Source organism: Cetorhinus maximus, chromosome 2 (assembly GCF_964194155.1).
Source record: "Cetorhinus maximus chromosome 2, sCetMax3.hap1.1, whole genome shotgun sequence".
In the NCBI taxonomy this organism is placed as follows: domain Eukaryota; kingdom Metazoa; phylum Chordata; class Chondrichthyes; order Lamniformes; family Cetorhinidae; genus Cetorhinus; species Cetorhinus maximus.
The window spans coordinates 217,264,077-217,285,992 of NC_135880.1; the positions used below are offsets into that span (position 1 = coordinate 217,264,077).

The window sequence follows — 21,916 nt, forward strand, 5'->3', positions numbered from 1 at the left end:
TGTGGAGGCCAGGTCATTGAGTATATTTAAGACCAAGATAGATAGGTTCTTGATTGGTAAGGGGATCAAAGGTTACGGGGAAAAGGCGGGAGAATGGGTTTGAGAAACTTATCAGCCATGATTGAATGGCGGAGCAGACTCGATGGGCCGATTGGCCTAATTTCTGCTCCTATGTCTTATGGCGTGTTTTGTGCTTATTCAAAACCTGTTGTGAGCCAGGGGGAGGATGAGGTTGATTAACTGTTGACCACTAGTTACCAAACTGGGACAAATCTTTGGGTTTGGAATTAATAGAAGAGGTTTGTTAAAGACTTTCTCTTAATGATGATGTTTCCTTCATGTCACCCTTGGGCTCTGCAGCCACTTTTACCGCCTGTGCCGGAAGATGGGTTTAAGTCTCACCATAAACATCTATACTGACCCTTCAGCACAATACTGAGGTACTGCCTTGTCAAAGTCCCATCTTTCAGATGGGAGATTACAAATGTTATCATTGGATAAGACCAGAGGCATCTTCCCTCGTACGCTGGCCAATGTGTATCCCTCAAATAAACCTGAGAGTCATGTTAACTGCTTTTTGTGGAATTCTGCTGTGCTGAATAGCCACTTTATTTCCTACATTACTTATTTCAATCATTATCATTACCTCATTGGGAGAACAGGTCTCTCCCAATGCAAGTTATTTTCATTTCCTTAGTAAGGTCTTCATTAGATCAGATTGGTGGCAAGTGATTTTCAGTAATTTCACACTCTTACTAGTGGGGTGACCAATTATCAACAGCCTTGCCACTGATGCCCAAATCCAAAAGAATAATCTTTTTAAAGAGTTGTATAGAGCAAGGCAGTGAAAGTCACTAAGATGCTAACAATTGTCCATCTCAACTTTATTTGTTATGGTTTCAAAATGACAAAAGCAAAAAAATGTACAAAATTTAGGGCTAAAACAATTCAGAATTTTTGCTTAACAAATAATTAATGTACAACATACATGAAAACAGTAATTCTCAGCAGGCACACCTTTTGTACAACATTTGTTTCAGAAATTGATCATAAATGAGTCCTCCTTACAAGACAACCTGCTTAAACAGATTAATGCTACAACTACACCCATTTATTGGCTCCTAGCATAAACAGTTGTTACTTAGCAGAGTTGTAAGTGCTTACTTTAGTTAACATTTTTTCCTTAAACTTGGATAATAATGTTTTGGAAATCAAGGTTTGCTAGCAAGTAAACATTCCCCACAGCATCAGTGCTGCATACATGACAAGAGAGGGTGAATTTTGAGAGAGTAACTTGTTGAAACAAGGTGAGCAGCAAAATAAGTTTTTTAAAAAAAAAATAGGAATGTCATTGGAATGGCAATGTATTCATTTCATGTGTTCCCTTTGAATTCCTTTGGCCATTTACAGAAGTCATTCAATCCTGTTATTACGCTCTGCCTCAGTTATTCCAAAAATGTCTTTCAAATGATAATTGACTCTTTTTAAATGTACACTATTTCTTTAGTAACTAGATAGATTGACAGTGACAAAGTAAAACATAAAGCAGACTGGTTAAGCCATACAAAACAATAAGCCTTGCCAACATGCTATAACACACAATTCCACAATTACAAGTTAGCAATGTGACATGCAGTCCTTGGCAGCTCAGGGTGGGTATGCATATTTTGTCTTGCAATCATTCCAAATTACAGCCCATATCCAAGGGGAATAAAACTGGTTAAGTTTATTTTTTTTTTTAGAAACTGCCAAATAAATAACCACTACTCGTCTATCACGATTGAAGGTTTAGTGTTATGAGCTGTTTAGACTTGTGTTGACTTTTGAAATGGTAAAAATCATGCTTTACAGAAAGTTCAATGAGTATTGTTTTTTAGCTAATGATCTGTCTGGTTTGTCCATAGCCAATCATCCCAGCCTGCGATGCTCCCTGATTGCTTCCCATCTGGAGGCCAATAATGTTCTTCCCCTGGGCCAGTTGCTCTTCTGTGAACTCACGCTTATTCTCTTGCGCTTTCCTGAAGTGAAAGCAGAACATCAAGTTAATTGTCCAGTTGATACAAACATGCAACCCATGTAGAATCCAAAGGCACAATCCCAACAACTCTCCAACTTTGCGTAATTGTTCTGAACAATTAGAAAATTACTTGGAAGTAAATTGGATTCAATTTTAACATGAGTTAAGATTCCCTGCTGTTCTCCAATGCCAAAAACTGATTCTATTTAGAAGTCCACCTAATCAAAGAGCTGAATAAAGAATAACCAAGGTACAGAGAAAAACTTCCATTAACAAATTCCACCTTGCAGTCTGGATTCAGCTAGTTTTAATTTGTTACACCTGTGGTGTTGCTGGAACCAAACACATCTATATCCAGTCACTATTACATGGATTGGCTTCACACTGCAAGGTGATGTTGGATCACTCAATGATTCCTCCCATCCCAGAGTATTTGTGCCTTAAACTTTCCAGAACACATTTAATCATTACTACATCGGTTTACAAATTGTCAAACATTGATGGATTGGATAGTCCTCTACATGCCTGGGTGACACACTGAATGAGGGGGAGGGGAAAACAAGGTTCCATTCCTTTAATTAATCCAACATTAAAGTTGAACACGCTACAGGACAATCCCTCTAGTGTATAAAGGCCATGTGTTTATAGAATGTGCTGTTATACCTTACAAGTTGTGGCTGGGCTCACGTTTTTATGATAGGTAATTGCAGACAGTCAGAATACATGTAAAATCATCTTTAAATCAACAAAAACTTTTGCCTTTATGTCAATCCACAATTTCATGCTTGGAAGCAACATCTTGCAACAGGCCAGTTTGATTATCCAGTCACCAGGAATAAGTCATCTGGTGTGACTTAAAAATGGTGAAGATAACTAGTGTCCCCTCATGAATGAGAGATTCTGGGAATATGTTGGCAGAACAATTAATGCAATGATGTGAAGTGCCAGCATTCCAAGTGAAAGTTTTTTTTTTTAAATTGTGTAAGATATTTCTGTTATTCAGGGTCATCCTGTTACAAGCTTTAGTTTAACCCTATAGATATACCTACTGTAGCCTACTCCCTACTTTGTGCTGAGAATAGTACATGCTTATTTTTGGGTAACTTGTGAACCCATGGTGGTTTTGAATAGAATTTACCAAATCATCCAAATGATTGAAAAATTTCACAGTGCAATGCTTCAAAATGCATACAGGGTCAATGGCATAATTTATTGCCAACAAAGCCTCATCAGAATTCAGGAGGAATATAGTTGGTCACAAGTCCCACTTCTACACTTGTGGGAGAATGCACTTAAGGCATTAGTCAAACATTTGCTCCCTCAACCCAGTCATTATGTGGGTTTACAGCTGTCAAGGAAACATGCTTGTACTCACTGACTATTTTAATGAACACAACTACTCACTTGTGGAACCAGTTTAGATCACCATGGTAATGTCCATCATTTCTTGTTACTGCAATACTTCCCAAAGCCATGAGTGTTCTCTGAACTGCAGCCATATCCTTTGCTGCAAGAGAAAATAAAAATGTTAAGTGTATTCACTGAAGATATTACATCCACATGGAACAGGTCCAGTGCTACAGGATCTACAATCCAACAGTTAAAACTAGAACACTGGCCTGACCTGCAGGTTCACCCAAAGGCTGCAGAATTTAAAGCGTGAATCAAGTTTCTGGAATCCTGTGGTAGTTTTTTTTAAAAAAACATTGCTCTGGAAACCAGCACTGAATTAACAATATCATTTTTGCTGAGGCAGCTTTTGAAATAAAGCTTGGGGCACAAGGGATAATTGGCATGTTTAAAACTTTTTTTTTTAAAACTACTGTACAACATTATACTTAGCAAATATTTCTGTATGTTTTATTTAAATTGTTATTTACTCATTTGATGGACTAGGCACTAATTAACCCATTCTCAGCCACAGTCATGAAAAAAACTCTTTCATTATTTAAATGAAACTTTAAAATTACCTTCCCAAGCTACTGCCAAATTTGTGCTGGTCCATATGGATTTTACATCTCAATAAGAGGATAGTTTGACCAGAAACCTGAACACTTCCAAAATTAGTGCAATTCATACCTGGATCACTAAATACAACCAAAGCATGTGAAGCTTTACCACAATGAATGGTGTATAATATTCACTTAATAGAATATTGTAGTCTGTAGATTTACCCCATCATAATCACTTAATTAATGGAGTGTACATTTATATTTGTTGATATAATTCTGCTCAGCTTTCTCTCCTTTTGGAGATCATTGACTCCCGACTGGGGGAACAGGATCCTGGCTGCTCAGCACAACCCAACTGTCTACTCTTCATGTATGTAGGCCTAGACTGTCAGCTGATCACCAGGCTAGGCCCATTTATAAATGGCTGAGTTTTTAAAATGGGAGGGTGATGTAGATAAAATTATGGTCTAGGAGTGTATTATACAGTTACGTCCAAATTTCACTTCAGTCAGTATTAGTGATACCCAGACAAAATGTTCTGACACCTAGAATATGGTATCAACCTTAAAAAAAAAGTTTGTAAGCATTTGTCACTAAACATGGAAGCCCCAAACTTCCTCCCAAACAGCACTCAAATGTACTTACACCACAGGGACTGCTACAGTTCAAGGCAGCTTACCAACACCTTATAAGAGCAATTAGAGATGGGCAATAAATGCTGGCCTAGCCAGCAAAGCCCACATCCTGTAAGTAAGTGAATTAAAATATACACATACATTCCCACAGATCCACAGTCTGGAAGATGTCAGTTTTGTTGACTCCATATGCCTCAGCTGCTATCAGAAATCGTGACACTTGTTCCATTTGTTTAAAAGCCTTGTCACTGTCTTGAATCTTCTTAATGGGTTTCTTGTCTTCTGAATAAAGACTGTTAATCAGTAGACTCAGTACCTGCAGAAGAAGTAGTACTTCAGATGATGTAACATAAAATCACAACACAAGTACATGGCAATAACAAGCACCAACAATCTGTTTCAACTTACATTTCACTGGAATAAGTGAAAGGTAAGAGTGCTGGACCCCATATTGAAATTCTATTGGCAACCATAGAGATTCTATCCAATGCATTCCTATTAATAAAGGAAATCTCCTACACTAATTATAATTACACATGCAAATATCAAGAACATAACTAGGGGCAGGAGCAGACCATATGGTTCACACGAGCTTGCTACCATTCAGGAAGATCATGGCTGATTTTCTACCTCAACTCCTTTTGCTTCCTAACCCTGCATCCCCTTAGTGCCCAAAAAGAACCTATTAATTTAAGGTTGAATACACCAGTAACTGAACAATCCCAGCCCTCAGGAGAATGATTTCAGCCCAGAAAGATACAAAAAATTTCATAAGTATTGTAGCTTATGTGCATCATTTTCATTATACAGTTTGTGACATTTGCCCAATTTGTACTCTAGTTTGCAAATTAGACATTTAGCCTCCTAAAGATATCTGGGCTGGATAATATCTGATGCGTTTCAGGTTCAACTGAAGTTGGGTTGGGATCACATCAGGAGCTGCAGCAGTACTTGCTGTTTCCACTCCCCCTGTTTTGCCTCTAAAAGCTGTACATCTATTAGCTGCTCAAAGTATTACACTGCATATACCAATTATCTGATTACATGCATTTAATCTGAATATGTATGTAAGGAAATGTTTACCCTACTATTGGCATCTGGATTTACACTCAAGATGGTGTGTGTAGTGGCAATATCACTGGACTAGCAATCCAGAGGCCCAGGCTACTGCTCTGTGGACATGGGTACAAATACCACCATGACAGCTAGTAGAATTTAAATTATATTAAATTGAAATCTAGTTTCAGTAATGGTAACTATGAAACTGTCAATTGTCATAAAAACCCATCAATAATGCCCTTTAGGGAAGGAAAACTGCCATCCTTACCTGGTCTAGCCTACATGTGACTCACAGCAATATGGTTGACTCTTGACTGCCCTCTGAAATAGCCTTGCAACTCACTCAGTTCAGGGGCAATTAGGGATGGCAAACAACTGCTGGCCCACATGTGATGCCCACATCCCAAGAAAGATTAAATTTAAAAATCTCAAAAAAGGGGCTATGGAGACAGACCTTCAGTTTCAAATTGACACTATTATTCAAGTGGCTTCCCAATTTGAGGGGCTCAACCAAATGGTTATTACAGTTTCCACTTCACTAGAGGGGGATTATAAAAAACACTGACTATTATTATAGCATTTTTTCATTGAGAAATGGAACCAAACTAGAGGCTTTGATCAGCTTCAAACTTGGACTAATCGTTGAATGATCTGTAACCCCATTCCTTTAATAGAATACTCACTGTGCCATCCTTAAGCCAAGCTTGGAAACCTAATCTCCCTGGTTCAGGTCGACCCACACTTGCCCCACACTGAGCAATAACCCACTCCACTAGCCGCTCCTCCAGTTCAGGTTCATACTTCTTCTCAATCTTGTTCCGAATGTCCCTACTAAATCCGTAAGCTGGTCCTTGATTGGCCATGTTTGTCAGTTAGGTAATACCTGTGGCAGAAGAAAATTTGGTAGAGTTAGGGACCATCACCAGAAAGAAAAAGGCTCAAGTTTATATAGCACTTTCCAGTGAGCACCCAATGTCTCAATAAGTATTTCATTGGCTATACCGAAAGCATTTCACAACCACAGTTGTAATGCAGTAAATGCAACAGCTAGTTATGTCCTCAGCACTCAAACCCACAAACAGCAGTGATAGTAACCAGATAATTTGTTCTGTCAATTGAAGGGTAAATATTGGCCAGATGACCAGGGATGACTCACCTGCTCCTCTTTTGAAAGAAAGTGACTAGAATCTTTACATACTCCCAAGCAGACATATTGGGCCTCAGTTTAACATCTCTTAAAAGCACCGCTGTCAGAGCAGTGCTCCCACAACACTACAATGGAGTGAGGGTCTTGATTGTGCTCAAGTCCTGAAGTGGGACTTGAACCTAGAACCTTGTGATTCAGAGGTGAGTGTGCTAACTGAACCACAGTTGGCAGATGGAGCCAACTACACATTTATATTCTGCCTTTAACATGATACTTAGGAAACTAGGTGCTTCTCATGAGAAAAATGCCAGGAAAAAGTCTACATCCCAAGTGCTTTTACAACTAATTACTTTCAAGTGTAATAGTTCTTTAGTAGGCAAATGCAATAGCCAATTTACACACAGATAAGATCCAAAGGACAGCCACAAGACCAGATTAAAAACTAGTTTTGGTGCTATTGGTTAAAGAGGCACTTAGCAGCCTCACTGTTCTTCGAAGTGCTATGGGACCCATTACATATGCTCAAGTAGGATTTGAACCCATAACTTCACTTAAAGGGGATTTATCAGAGTGAAGGTGTAAAGCTTACAGGTGAAGAGTTGGAAAAAGGCAAGTAGCTTTAAGTACTGGTATCAGTAGATGGAAAATAAATAACAGGTTTGGATGAAGTGCAAGGGAGAGTTGCGATAGAAAGGTAGTGCTGAAACAAAGTAAGAATCTACAAGACAGTTGAGACCCCAGCCTGGTTATATAGTGCAGGAACTTAGCAACATCAAGGAGAGGAACAATGACTGGATAATAATGAGATGGACATGAGTACCAACAAAAAAGACAAAATAAGGAATCATCAGGTGGTCAGTGAAAATTGTGGGATCAAAGAAAGTAGTGGAGAAGAGGTCAAAATGGTATGATCATCTGTTACAAAGAGAGCAAGACAGGAAATAGTGAGGAAAGTGATGGAGCTGGGACTGCCAGGAAGAGGAGCCCATGACCAGATGGAAAGGTGCAGCAGTGAGATTTTAACATAGCAGGATTGGAAGAGGAATGGATGACTGACTAACATGGAGAAGGGTGATCAACCATGAATGTGACAACCAAGTAGAATGGGAGAAGCTTTCCTGAGTGTGTTACCAACCAAGACTCTGTGGAAGTTCAAGATTTGATGAATTGACAAGAGTAGAAAAGGAGCAAAAGAACTATCCAAAACCTGACTACCACCACCCCCCCAAAGCTTCTAGTCGACATAAGACTGCTTTAAAAAAATTCTTCATTACTAAAATGGCCCCACACTGACAAGTACTGATCTTGCTATTATTGTATTATACTTGTGTTAAGCACCTAGTTTACTATGTTAAAAGCAGAATATAAGTGTGGTTTCAAAGTCTCCAGTGTCAGCTATGGTTCAGTTGGTAGCACTCTTGCCTCTTAATCACAAGGTTCCATGTTCAAATCCCACTCCAGGCCCTCACTCCATTGCTGTACTGAGGGAGCACTGCTGTCAAAGATGCTGCCTTTTGAATGAGATGTTAAACTGAGGCCCATATGTCTGCTTGGATGAATGTAATAGATTCCATGTCACTCTGAGGAGCAGGTGACATATCCCTGATTTGGCTATACAAATACAGCAATACAGAGCAGGTGTGTTATCCCTGGTCTGGCTATATAAATATATCAATACAGAGACAGTTTATGATGTGCCAATGTGGTGATAGTTGTACAATGACTGCTTAGCTACTGATTTTTGAACTTGCAAATGATTAACATTTGGTTCTCTGATCTACATTCTTAATGCAGAAAGGCAACTCACGACAGACATGCAATATTTGAATTTGAGATTTGAATTTCAAAGACAAGTTTGGTACTAAGTCACATCAGGATCTGGGTGGGCATGAAAATATCATGCAATCCAACTTAAATATGGGATATTTTCCTCTGATCAGTATTGCAAGTGAGAAAGCAGTTGTGACAATTATACTCATTGGCACCAGTGATTCAAGATAGGTTCTCCCATGTTCTAAAGTGTTGACCAAAATAGGTTATACTTTAAATGCATGGAAAGTTGGCTATATTGTGTGCACTAATATCCTCCAATGCTTTATTCATAGATAGAGATCTCTTGAACATATTAGCATTGTAGGTTCAACAATATAGCCAACAAAACAGTCAAATGTGTCATAAGAGTTGATCAAACTTTGTAGTCTTATCAGATCACACTAAATATTGTACCCAGTTCTGGTTAGCAAGAAACAGGAGAGGGGATCAATAGTTGGAGGCAATGGAGAAAAGAGGCATGAGGTTGCTCACCAGTGTCAGAGTCAGAGTGGGGCTTTGAGCTGGGAACTGAATTTATATACTAGATCGTTGGAGTTTGAGTTGGTGGTAACATGCATGTTGTAGTCTGCAGCTATATCATGGAGGCTCCAACCATCTTTCCATCTCATGGTTGATCAGGAATCACTCCTGCTCTTACCACCTGCCATTGGCATGTTGGAAGGATTAGAAAGTTGATATTCAACCCATTTGGCCGCGTTAAGAACATTTTCCTTGGCCATAATGTCTTGGGGGTGGGACACAACCCCACAGCTTCCAGCTCAAGAGGCAGGGTTGCTACCCACAGGATCTCCTGCACTAGATAGTTAAGGGTATGAGCATACTTCAAACATTAGATACAAAAATTGTACCACAGGTCATTGGAGGATGAATATTCAGGAATAACTTCCCATTAAAAAAAAATGTAAGGAATAACTTCCACATATTGTGTTTAAGACAAACCATACCCCAACCAGAATTATTGGATGTTAAAGGGGAGACATTTATTAGGATTGAGGAATTGAAGTGGGTAGAATTGCCTTTGATCCTGTGCTAACCTGACCTGTCTTGAGAACACTATCGATTATAAGGCCATTGTGAGGGAAGTATTACAAGGCCAATTAATTTTGGGTGTTAAAAATTGGTAGATAGATTGACAGCTGCTTAGTTAATTACTTTGAGATGCAAGTTATGGAAAGGTCAGAAAATTACTGCAAGAATGACTGACTTTCTACCTCTATGCATTTTTTTTAAATATTAGAAGAATTTAAAATGCTATATCTATGATGGATACACTAGACATTTTCATCCTACGTACCTTCAACTGGTACTATGGATACAATTGGAATACATTCATTTCCCCTCCCACCATCCCCCTCACAGCTGCTTTTGGCAAGTCTAAACTCCCATTTCCCCTCTGGCTGTTGCAGCAGCCAGTACAGAATTTGGCATCTCCCAGTTAAAGCAATCAAGACCCTTACACAAGAGATTGAGAATTAAAGAAATTAAGTTTGCTAATAACGACAGGCTAGGGCATTGGTTACAAAACCTTAACACTTATCCAAAGTCATTTCATTCAGGTGGTCTGATAATTCAGTTGCTGTACTGAACTCCACTTATTTCAAGTAATTGAACATTTCGAGTGGTTTTATTTATTTATTTTTTTTGCATTGAGAAACTTTCAATTAAGAGTAGACAGGATCTACTTACTACTCGAAGCCTCCTGAAGACAGCACCTTACTGCAGGCTGCAGCAGTCACAAGTGGAAGGCCCTACATTTCCAGGTAGAAATAGGCCTCAATTTTCACCGAATAGTCCAACAAAAAAAAACAATACTTAAAAGGAGGTAATTTATACCCTAAAAAGGGGCAAATAGATTTCAGCCTTTTCTTTTAAAGGCTGCAAAAACTTCACAAAAATAGCAACAAGCTGGCAAGATATTTCTGCCTATTCAAGGGACAAAAAGTAGCCAATGGGATGGAAAAACCCATTCAGATACAAGCCATCTTCACATTGCCCAGTCAGCCATATTTTCATTAAATTCATAAAATATTTGTATTGGAATGCAATTGTAAGTTGAATTGTTGGTCTCACTAGCAATTGGCCAAGGGCTCAAGTGATTCACAAAACTACGAGACCGACTATCCATCAGAATTTGTTTCTAGGATGTTATCGCCCTGAAAAACATCTTTCTCCCTCCACAGATGCTGCCTGACCAGCTTATTTTTGTTTATTCAGCTTCTGCAGTCTTTTGCTAAATTGAACTTGACCTGACAACTGGCCAGAGACTCCTCTGACGTTTAAAGTAAGGCTCTGGCACAAGTTAAGATGTTAAATCAAGATTAATGGGGGGAAAAGCAGGAAAGTGGAGTTGAGGATTATCAGATCAGCCTGATCTCATTGAATGGCAGAGCAGACTCTGGGCCAAATGGCCTACTTCTGCTCCTATGTCTTATGGCCTTAGGGTTGACCGAGGACAAGTAGTGACACCAAACTCCAGCTTCTGTCAATCAGCCAGTACTTGGTGCTTCTGTTAGAAGCATGGAAGAATAGCAAGGCAGGCTGATGGTTGGTGTACTTTGCCATAAAGTTGCCCCTCATGGGCATGAATGGTGCTGTTAATACCAGATGCCACTTTTAGAAGCACATTATATCCCATTATGTATGAACAACTAGCTCTTCACTTTCACCCCCCCATTAAACAGAATTCTGCCCAAACAGTCAAACAAAGACCTGGAGGTTCCATTGGGATTCTCCAATGGGGGTCCACAGAGCCCACTGACGAGCAGTGTAAACATTCGAGATTTCCTGCATTTGAAAAACAGAAAATGCTGGAAAACCTCAGCAGGTCTGGCAGGAGCGAGAGAGCGATGAACGCAAGAACATTAACTCTGTTTCTCTCGCCACAGATACTGCCAGACCTGCAGAGTTTGTTTTTACTTCAGATTTCTAGCATCTGCAGTATTTTGCTTTTTTGAGGTTTCCAGGAAGGGTACCACATACCATACATGCAAGCCCAAATAGTAATGAATCACAATTCATCACAATTGTAGAGCACAATATTTGTGTTTTTAAAAAAAAATGTATGGACTCAGCCCCATTAGATATGGTTTAAAAATACTCAAAAGATCTATGGAGGCAAAAATTACACTAAATGTCAGATTTATTTTGGGTGATTACCCACTGGCAATGGACTATTTGAACTTGCTATGGGTATACATTTACTACAATACTTTAACAGGAAACATCAGCTTATTAAGCAAAAGGCTATTTGTATTGACAGACAGTTAGTTGAGAATGTGCTGAGCGATAGGCTACCACATTACATGTTCTTCTGGAATTTACCAACATTTGACAGGCAATTGCAAGGACGAGGGTAGGCAGATAGTGTACTGGGCTGCACCTTGTCTGAATGGGCTTTTTTCTATCCATTTTCTCCTACGTGCACACTCCCATTTCCAGTAGCAGTCATTGGATGGCAATCCGACATTTATTTCCCCACCCTACCCTACGGATAGGCTGGTTGCAACATGCCAGACTTAACTGATTGATTGTCAGGTACTTTGAGCTGGCCGACACTGGTAAAATGTGCACGAGAGTAGTTTTACTGCTACTGCATTGGCAGAGTCTCATTCCTTATTTACAAAGCTGTTCAACAACATTTTGGATATTTTGACCTTCACCTTTTCCTGATCTCTCATTTTAAGGCTTGTTATGGTGGCCTTGATTTGTCTCAAGGTTTCCTATTTGACAGTCAGTACTGCCAAAAGTTAGCCATAGTACAAAGTCATTTTGATAACAAGCAACTGTTTAGAGTACCATTTAGCTCTAGTTGCCAGTACCCAGGAATCCATTTATTCCATTTCAGCTCTTAAGCTTAATCAACCAGTAAATCTGTTCAAAACACCAAGCCTTAACAGTTGAACATTGTGGTATCAAACCTTTTTGAACTTTCATTGCAGTCATTCATGTAAAACACTGGCACTCAAACTATTTGGGTTTTTGTGGAAGCATTAAGTTTACTCTCAGTACCAACTTGTATTTACACATGTAAAAGCAGCAGAGTAGGCCATTCAGCCCCTCAAGCCTGCTCCGCCATTTAAGATCATGGCTGATCAGATAGTAATCTGAAATGTGCACCCCACCTACCCCCCCGATAACCTATCATCCCTCACCTCCTTACTTACCAAGGATATATCCACCTCTGCCTTAAAATATTCAAAGACTCTGCTTCCACCACCTTTTCAGGAAGAGAGCTCCAAAGACTCACAACCCTCAAGTGAAAAAAATTCACCTCTTTAAAAAAATAAGTGACCCATTATTTTTAAAAGGGTGACCCCTAGTTTTAGGGGGAACATCCTCTCCACATCCACCCTGTCAAGACCCCTCAGTGTCTTTGTTTCAATCAAATCACCTCTTGCTCTTCTGAACTCCAGCAGATACAAACCTAGTCTATCCAACCTCTCATAAGACAACCCACCCACTCCAGGTATCAGTCTGGTAAGCCTTCTCTAAATTGCTTCCAACACTAACTTCCTTCAATAAAGTGACCAATACTGTATACCGTAGTCCTCCTGATGTCATCCCTCTAGTGCCCTGTACAACTGAAGCATGACCTCCCTACTTTTGTATTCAATCTGCTTTGCAATAACCGATAACATTCTATTAGCTTTCCTAATTACTTGCATACTAGGCTTTTGGTGATTCATGCACTAGGACACCCAGATCCCTCTGCAATCTCTCACCACTTAGATAATACGCTTCCCTCTTATTCTCCTGCCAAGTGGATAATTTCACATTTTCCCCATTTATAGAGCACATTAATGTAGCAAAACACCAAGGCATTTCACAGAAGTGTCAGACAATTAATACATCAAGCCATGCAAGGAGATATTGGGACAGGGGACCAAAAGCTTGGTCAAGATTTGAGGGTATAGCATTGAATGTTTACCCTCCTTGTTCTCTACTTTTGTGTAGTTTAACCTTATGTTCTTAGCCTTCCACAGTACCTGTTAAAAATCAGTCTATAGATGGCACAACAGATACACTTGGTTCACTCTCACCTATGAGATTCACTCTCACCTATGAGATGGTCTGAGATCCACTCAGCCCTGGTGCTGTGGCTGGCAACTCCATCTCCAAAAGGAAAAATCTCAAATCTCCCCCTTAAGTAGGTTGCAAGCTCAACCTCTCAGCACGCCCAGGGATGAAATGCAAGGGACACAGAAGAAATGGAGCTGAATAGAAAAGGTATGCACACCAAAAATTGCAGCATGAAGCTTTAAGTAGCATTTGATGTGGTCCCAAAATCTCTTCACACATCAGCCACAACTATGACCTCTACAGCCAACACGAAAGCCTCACTGTGAAACCTACAACTTCCCTCAGTCTAGATTTATTAGCCATGCTGCCCATTTCAAAACTTTAACAAACTCACTTTTTAAAAAAGGAACCTCAATCTTCAGCAAAAAAAATGTGGAACCATTTCAATTCTCTCCCCTACCACACCCCACCCATTAGCAATTTTCATTTGCACAACTTTCATATATGGCCCAAGACATGATAAAAATAAATTGCATGAAAAGACTTGGAACATCCAGGTGACAGCAGCTTACTGCAAAGCTAGACTGATTAAGGGAGGGAGTTCCAGAGAACAGCCAAATAGCGAAGGGAGGGCGGTGTGCACAAGAGATCAGTTGAAAGCCTGTCAGGGGCGGTAGTGTAGAAGGCTAGAGGAGAATACACAAAGGGGCTTAAAATTCTGTATCCTGGAAGGAAGGATCAGTCGATGAGGTCACCAGTGAGGGCAAGTGGGTCTCAGGAAATGGATGCTATGAAGATTTGGAATAGGAATAAAGTCATCCATTTACACTTCAGGTAGATGTGAATGTAATGGTTTTAAATTCTCACCCAAATACTTATCCTGATTAAACGCGTTTTATTACACTGCACATTTTCAACTCACACAACAGCTCACCTCTCCCTGAGGATTAGAACTAACCCGTCATTTAAAGCAATTAAACCAGTGAGGATGTCTCACGGTGATTAGGGAGATCAGATCAAAAAAGGGAACAGTCTGTATTTTGAGCAGGGGGGAAACTAAGTCCATGAGTTGCTTTTCTGTTGAAGAAAAATCCCGCTTTCGACTACATCTAGAATGATTTTTTTCTACTTCTAAACTCCATGAATTGTTACTTTCCCCAATTCACCAGCGAATTTCGCCGTCGCGTTTCCTAGATCACAAAGCGTCTTGATGGCACAAATTTAAAAGTACGGTTTTAAACTCGTTTCCTATTTTAAAATATTGGGGAGGATAAGATTACCAACAATAATAAGTTCCTGCCGAACAAAGAGCATCTTGAGAGAGAGAGAAAACTTTATGTTTCTTGCTAAAGCCCCACTGGATTCAGAGTGAGCCACACCCAACATTTCAACCACAAACAAACACTCTCAGTTGCGCAGTAACAGGGACAGCAAACTCCCAAGACCTTAAACGTTGCAGGTTACCTTAAAATAAACTTTCCGAGACACATTGCCTTGACCTGACAGACTTACACCTGTAGATACGAAGTGACAACTTCAAAAACAGGGCATTCAAAAAAGTTCCACCTGAACTCCAGTTTAAAAATTTACACATCTTAACAATATTGTCAATGATGTTCCAAATGTTACTTATTGCGGGTGCACAACTCAAATCACCCCAACTAAATTAAAGATTAAATTAAGACTAGATCGGTTTTTTTTTGGGGGGGGGGAAAACTTGTTATTAAACATTTCATAATCAAAGAAACCAACCCATGCCAAAGCAAATTCAACAGGAACGACAACCGAGAAACTGGAAGAGCGACTTAGCTACATGATGTTACCACTTACTTTTCCACAGGAGACACCTATGTTGCTGGGCTCACTAGTAACCAGAGAGTGTGTGGGTTTTGGGCTGGAACTCAGACTAAAAAAGGTCTCCTTATCGCCATGACGTCAGCTCATGGAGAAAAAAGGAAAGCAACGCCTTAAATGGGCAATCAATATTGAGGCGGCGTCCTTATTTGGTGAAAGGCACAAAGAAAGACAATAAAGCCAGAAGCAGGTTCGTGGAAATTGACACATTCCCCACATTCCAAACTTATGGTGATTTCAAAGTCTTTTAAAACCAGAGCGTCCATTTATGGACAGCAGAAAAATAGATCCTTTTGGGAAAAAAAAGGTATCACTCTTTATTGTCAGTTTCCAACAGAACTTGTAAAAAAGAACACGAATGTTGGCCACTTTTGTAGAATATTCAGATGTGGGGGTTTATATAAAATCGCACGATTAAAAGAGCGTGTGTGTGTGTGTAAAAGCTACTAAGGGAGAGGCTGAACCGATTTATCTGAATATATGGTTCAGCCCGACAGGATACTGTGACATCAAATATCTGAACATCTCAGTCAATTTGGTAAATGTTTGACAACAAAGTTTTTTTAAAAATAAATTTTGCTGAAGTAGTGATAGTATTCGAATACCGAGCCTTCCTTACTTTTAAGTTTCTTGTTTTCTGTGCTTTAATCGTGCTTGCAATTTCCTCTCTTTTTCCCCCCCTTGCTCCACCCTGTTAATATAATTTGGCTGCTCATCTTCATAATATAGAAATGGGTGGGGAGTTAATGGTGTTATAATTCCATTGGGGGTACTGACACCTGCTGGCCGATCCACCACATAGCAGTGCTTTTAGAATGACAGCATTGTATCCGTCAACAATAACTTATACAGCTCATTTTGAGAATTGCTATGGCATATTGTAGTCTGGAGCTATGAATAGTGAAGATAGAGGCTCCAATGTTTTTTTTCCAATCGCACGGCTGACCAGTCTCTCCCACTTGCTGGAAGGATTTGCAGGTTGATAATGAATCTATATTTATATTTCACCCCTCTCCCAACTATACTCAGTTCTGTTGAAGGGTCATGAGGACTCAAAACGTCAACTCTTTTCTCCTCCGCCGATGCTGCCAGACCTGCTGAGTTTTTCCAGGTAATTCTGTTTTTGTTTTGGATTTCCAGCATCTGCAGTAGTTTTTTGTTTTTATTTTGATAATGAATCTGCCTGGCCACATTATGAACACACCTTCCATGGTCATCAAGGCCTGAAGTGGGTCTTAAACCCCTGGACTTCTGGTTCAGAAGCAGGGATGCTACCCACTGCACCACAAGACCTCCAAACAACAGTAGAAACTGACGAAAGCGAAATACTGTGGATGCTGGGAAGCTGAAGTAAAAACAGAAAAACGCTGGAAACATCCGGAATGTCTGGAAGCATCTCTGGAGAATGAAACCGAGCTAATGGGCGGAATTTTCCGAGCTCGCTGGCGGCGGGTGTGACAAGTGGGGCGTGCGCAGAAAATAAGAGGCGACCTGCTTCCCGACGGCGCGAAGGCAGGTCGCCGACAGCAGGCCACATTTCCCGCCATCGGTCGGCGGGGAGCTAATTGTAACACATCCGCGTATAATTAAAAGGCCATCCCGCCAGGCTCCTGGGAACCGCGCTGTATCATCCACCCACGTCAGCGGGAAAGCGCGCCGACGTGTTTCACAACAGCGCGCAGGCGACGTGCACTTGGCGGCCTTCGCTTTGGGGTAACTGAGGTGAGTGAGCGGCAGCGTTCACCACAGCTCACCCATTCCACAGCTCGCCCGCTCCACAGCTCGCCCGTTCCACAGCTCGCCCGCTGTTTACAGGCCTCAGGGGCATTGGGGGGGGCGGTGTGCCTGTGAAAGCAAGGGGAGATGATTAGTGCATGGCAGTGGCCTGTGAAACAGGACACATCACTCACAGCATGGTTGTCTGATGGATGTTGCCCTGCTGGATCCTCACTTGGTAGAGCAGCGCCGACCTCACCATCAGCACAGGACCAGTCCCGGTCATCACCGGACAGCTGGATGGCTCTGTTTTCAAATTCTGTCAGAACTTTGATCTCCGGCATCCCTCCACCTGTCTGCAACCTTCCCCTCCTGTTGTAAGCCAGTTTTTCCTGTATGGATAGAGATGGGGAGAGTGTATCAGGACGCCTGTCAGGCCAGCTGATAAGTATGCCTGGCCTGTGTGGGTGGTGAGTGGTCCCATGGACGGGATGAGGACAATGACGGTGTGTGTGAGAGAGTGAATGGTGATGTTCTTTGCACTGGCAGAGAGTGAGAGCCCTGTGGATGTGTGATGGGTTTGTGAGTGTGTGAGTCGGGAGTGATGAAAAGAGTGACTTACCCTGGCCGAACGGAGGAGATCATTCATCCTTCTGCGGCACTGGGTGCCTGTCCTCCTCTGCACGGTGTTTGCACTGACCACCCCTGCCACCACCTCCTAAGCCGGGTTGGTCATTTTGCTGCCCACCCTGTGGCCAGAGCGGGGGTAGAGCACATCCTGAACGAGAACCCGTTCACCATAGAAACGGCAGGTTTCGCGGGAGTGAATAAATAATGAGGTGGGCTCGGGATGATACGGCGTGAAAATCCGCCATTTTCATTGGTGGGTAGGACTCCATTTTACCCGCCCGCTACCGTACTTAATACAATTCTGGGAAAATTCTGCCCAATGTTTCAGTTTGATGACCTTCTGTCAGAACAATTTCCTGCTTCTCTCCCCACAGACACTGCCTGAGTATTTGCAGCATTTTCTGTTTTTACTTAATGACAACTTTTATTAACATAACATCTCTTGCATAATAAAATGTTCCAAGATACTTGACAGGAATGTTATTTGCAAAACCCTGGGGGTTACCATTGACTAGAAACTGAATTGGACTAGCCATATAAATACTGTGGCTACAAGAGCAGGTCAGAGGCTAGGAATCCTGTGGTGAGTAACTCACCTCCTGACTCTCCAAAGCCTGTCCACCATCTACAAGGCACAAGTCAGGAGTGTGATGGAATACTCCCCACTTGCCTGGATGAGTGCAGCTCCCACAACACTCAAGAAGCTTGACACCATCCAGGACAAAGCAGCCCGCTTTCACAAACATTCACTCCCTCCACCACCGACACACAGTGGCAGCAGTGTGTACCATCTACAAGATGCACTGCAGAAACTCACTAAGGCTCCTTAGACAGCACCTACCAAATCCACGACTGCTACCATCAGGAAGGACAAGGGCAGCAGATAGATGGGAGCACCACCACCTGGAAGTTCCCCTCCAAGTCACTCAGCATCCTGACTTGGAAATATATCGCCGTTCCTTCACTGTCACTGGGTCAAAATCCTGGAACTCCCTTCCTAACAGCGCTGTGGGTGTACGTACATCACACGGACTGCAGCGGTTCAAGGAGGCAGCTCACCACCACCTCCTCAAGGGCAATTAGGGATGGGCAATAAATGCTGGCCTAGCCAGCGACGCCCACATTCCATGAACGACTAAAGAAAATTGACACCAAATCACAGAAGAAGATTCCAGGGCAGGTGGCCTGAAGTTTGCACAAAGAGTTAGGTTTTAAGGAACATCTCAAAGGAGGAGAGTTGGAAAGATTTAGGGAGGGCATTTCAGAGCTTAGGAGACAGAAAGCTGAAGGTGACGGCCACCAACAATGCAGCATAGGTTTGACCTGAAGAAACAGTTTCCTGAAACTGTTGTTTAGGAGATTAAGTTATATCATAAAAGTCCCGAGCGCCACTGGCTGGTGTCATGCCAAATTAGAGTAATGGAAGTCAATGAGATAAACAAGTTATTCCACATCTGCAATACTTACTTCTTCATTCCACTTTCCGTATGACTTTCTCCACTTTCTTCTCTTCTGAAAACAGTGACTCATCAATGGGCTAAAATTGAACTCACTCAAAACCCTTGAGCTTAGTTCAATCCTGACCATCGCTTAAGCCCTGTTCCAATGGTGGTCAGAATTGGGAGCTCTGGTTGATTTTTTTTTTCCACCAGCCCCCCCCTCAGAAGTTGATCCCCACTGGAGATCCATAGGTGGATGTTGGATAAGGAATGGTCGTGCTTAATTACTAACGTTTAGTATTGACTGCTGCCGCAACGTATAAATAAAACATGTTCATAACTTTGTTCTAAATAGCGCACATGCAGCATCTACTCCATTACCTTTTAATTAGGGGTTGGCTCTGCCTGCTTTGCTGTGAAATCATCTGATGCTAACTGCATGGTTAAGAGAGTTGATTGAAGGCAGTTTCACAGCTCCATTGAATAGGGCAGATGCAGTTTCAAGTAATAGTCGGAGCCAAATGAATGGGCAGACCTCAGCAGGAGGGAGAGAAAATTAGAGGAGAGATTTTACCTGGGCAGGCAGCGGTCAGGTGCAGTGGTCTATGCCAGCCCTTCCCTAGGGTTGTTTGGTTGGTAATTTTACTTTGATCAAGGAATGGGAATGTATGCCCAGGAATAATGTGTGATTTGTAGGGGAACTTGGAAGTGAGGGAACATGGTGGTAGAAGTTGCATGACTGGGAGGTGCTGTGGCAGTATACTTGGTGAACTGTTGCAGTGCACCCTGCAGACAGAACCTAATGCAGCCAGAATCCATTGATAGTGAAGTGGGGAGCGGATATGAGCCCTGTGGCTGTTTTCTCCTGTCAGGAGAGGAAGGCTGGGAATTGGCATTAACAAAAAAAATCAAGATTGCCTGCGGTGCTGAGTATCAGATGCAACACCCTGAATATTGTGAAATTTTCTGTCTTTATTTAATGCCCTTGGACGAGATCCCTCAGGAATAGTCTAGCAATCTCATCATATGATTATATGTTTAGAAAAAGAAATGACTTGTATTTATACTCAACATTTCGTAACATCGCAAAGCACTTCACAGCCAACTGAATACTTTTGAAATGTAATCACTGTTGTAATTTTAGGGAATAGAGAAAGGCAGCAAAAAGCTTGCATAAAGGACCCATAAACAGCAATAACCAGTTCAGCCATGATCTCTTCTCCTGGTAGCCCCACAAAACAAGGGGGACACTTGCCAATGAGTACAGCCCATGGAGTCTTTTAACATGGGGAAGCTGTTATACTGAAGCCACCACACAGTTCTGGCTGACCAGGAGACTCCTTCACTTGCTGTAAGCATATTGGAAGGATTTGTTGATTGATAATCAATTTGTTTGGCCACATCACAAACACACACCTTCCTTGGCTATCAAGTCCTAGAGTGGGACTTGAACCCAGAGCTCCTTGCTCAGAGGCAGGGATGCTACCCACACCTACACAAGACTTCCTAAAGCCATGATCTTCTGGAATGTATCTATACTCCTTTAACCCTAGGCTTTTCCTTGTCTCCTGTCCTGCCCTCACCTTCACTAGTAGCCTCTTCTCCAAGCCAGTATGCTCCTGTCCTCTGGAGCTCCCTGTCTCATCCCCATTGCCTTCCAAAAGGCTTCACAAAACCTTCCTCTTGGACCCTTCCTTCACCCTCACCTTAATCCTCTGCATTTTTCTGTTCCCCATCCCCCCCCTTCAAAAATTATTTTTTCTTTCCTTTCCTTCCTGGGAAACGCATTGACATGTCTTCCTGCTCACGAGTAGCATCCTTAGGAAGCAAGATGTTGTTGTAACAGACCAGGTGCCAGGATTCTGTCTATGCAGCTCTTTAATCAGCCGGCAAGAATCTTCAATCAATCAGAGCAGCAAAAATTCATTTGCTCATCTCACTTTATCTGCCCTCATTCAGCCTCACCCTCATGGCACAGTTACACGAAGGAACTCCACACTTGCGGCATCATGAGAGACAGCTTGTGTTTCAGTATTTAATTTGCACAGTGCATTATTGAAACTAGGAGCTGCATAGCTGTCAGCGCAACTTAGCTGATTAAATGTCTGAGGTCTGTGCTGACATTTCTGCGCTAAAAGATCTCTTAAAAACTAACAGGTAAACGGCTGAGATTTCCATTGTGTGTTATTTGTAATGAAATTGTGAACTCATTTTGCATTTGCAATTCTGTAATGAATAAAACACAGAAGAAATGATCCCTGGACATTTTATGTGTTTGCTCACAGACGCCAGGAAAACGAAAGCAATACTGTAGCTGGCGGTGATATTAAACTTTAGATTGGATATCACCACAGGATTACAACAAAACACATTCACATTTTGTAACCTATAAAAAGTATCATGCTGACACTAAGTGAATGTGGGTGAATTCGATGCCCTCCATCCGAGGCGAATTTGGAGACAGGGGTTGCATTTAATTGGGTGGAAGGGTGCTGGGTAGAAACCCCTCCTCCTTCCCGCCCCCTGCCCCAATGAAGTCTGGAAGGCTTGTGGGCGGCCTGGCTGTCCCCTCGCCTATTGTGGCCCTTAAGTAGACAATCAATGCCCACTTAAGG

General features: G+C 41.7%; 1 protein-coding gene across 2 annotated transcripts; it reads right to left on the bottom strand.

Moving 5' to 3' along the window:
- Positions 1–867: 867 nt before the first annotated feature.
- On the bottom strand, positions 868–15,633 carry tagln (transgelin). 2 transcript variants are annotated; one of them, XM_078532744.1, is made up of 5 exons: positions 15,493–15,633; positions 6,347–6,546; positions 4,746–4,920; positions 3,422–3,524; positions 868–2,018 (listed from the first exon to the last, which is right to left on the bottom strand). In XM_078532744.1, the coding sequence occupies exons 2-5, from the start codon at positions 6,524–6,526 to the stop codon at positions 1,874–1,876; spliced, it is 603 nt and encodes a 200-aa protein (XP_078388870.1). In that variant the 5' UTR covers positions 6,527–6,546; positions 15,493–15,633; the 3' UTR covers positions 868–1,873. The 2 variants fall into 2 exon arrangements, with proteins under 2 accessions (XP_078388870.1, XP_078388878.1); XM_078532752.1 differs by lacking the exon at positions 15,493–15,633 and adding an exon at positions 14,943–15,013.
- Between the last annotated feature and the right edge of the window lie 6,283 nt (positions 15,634–21,916).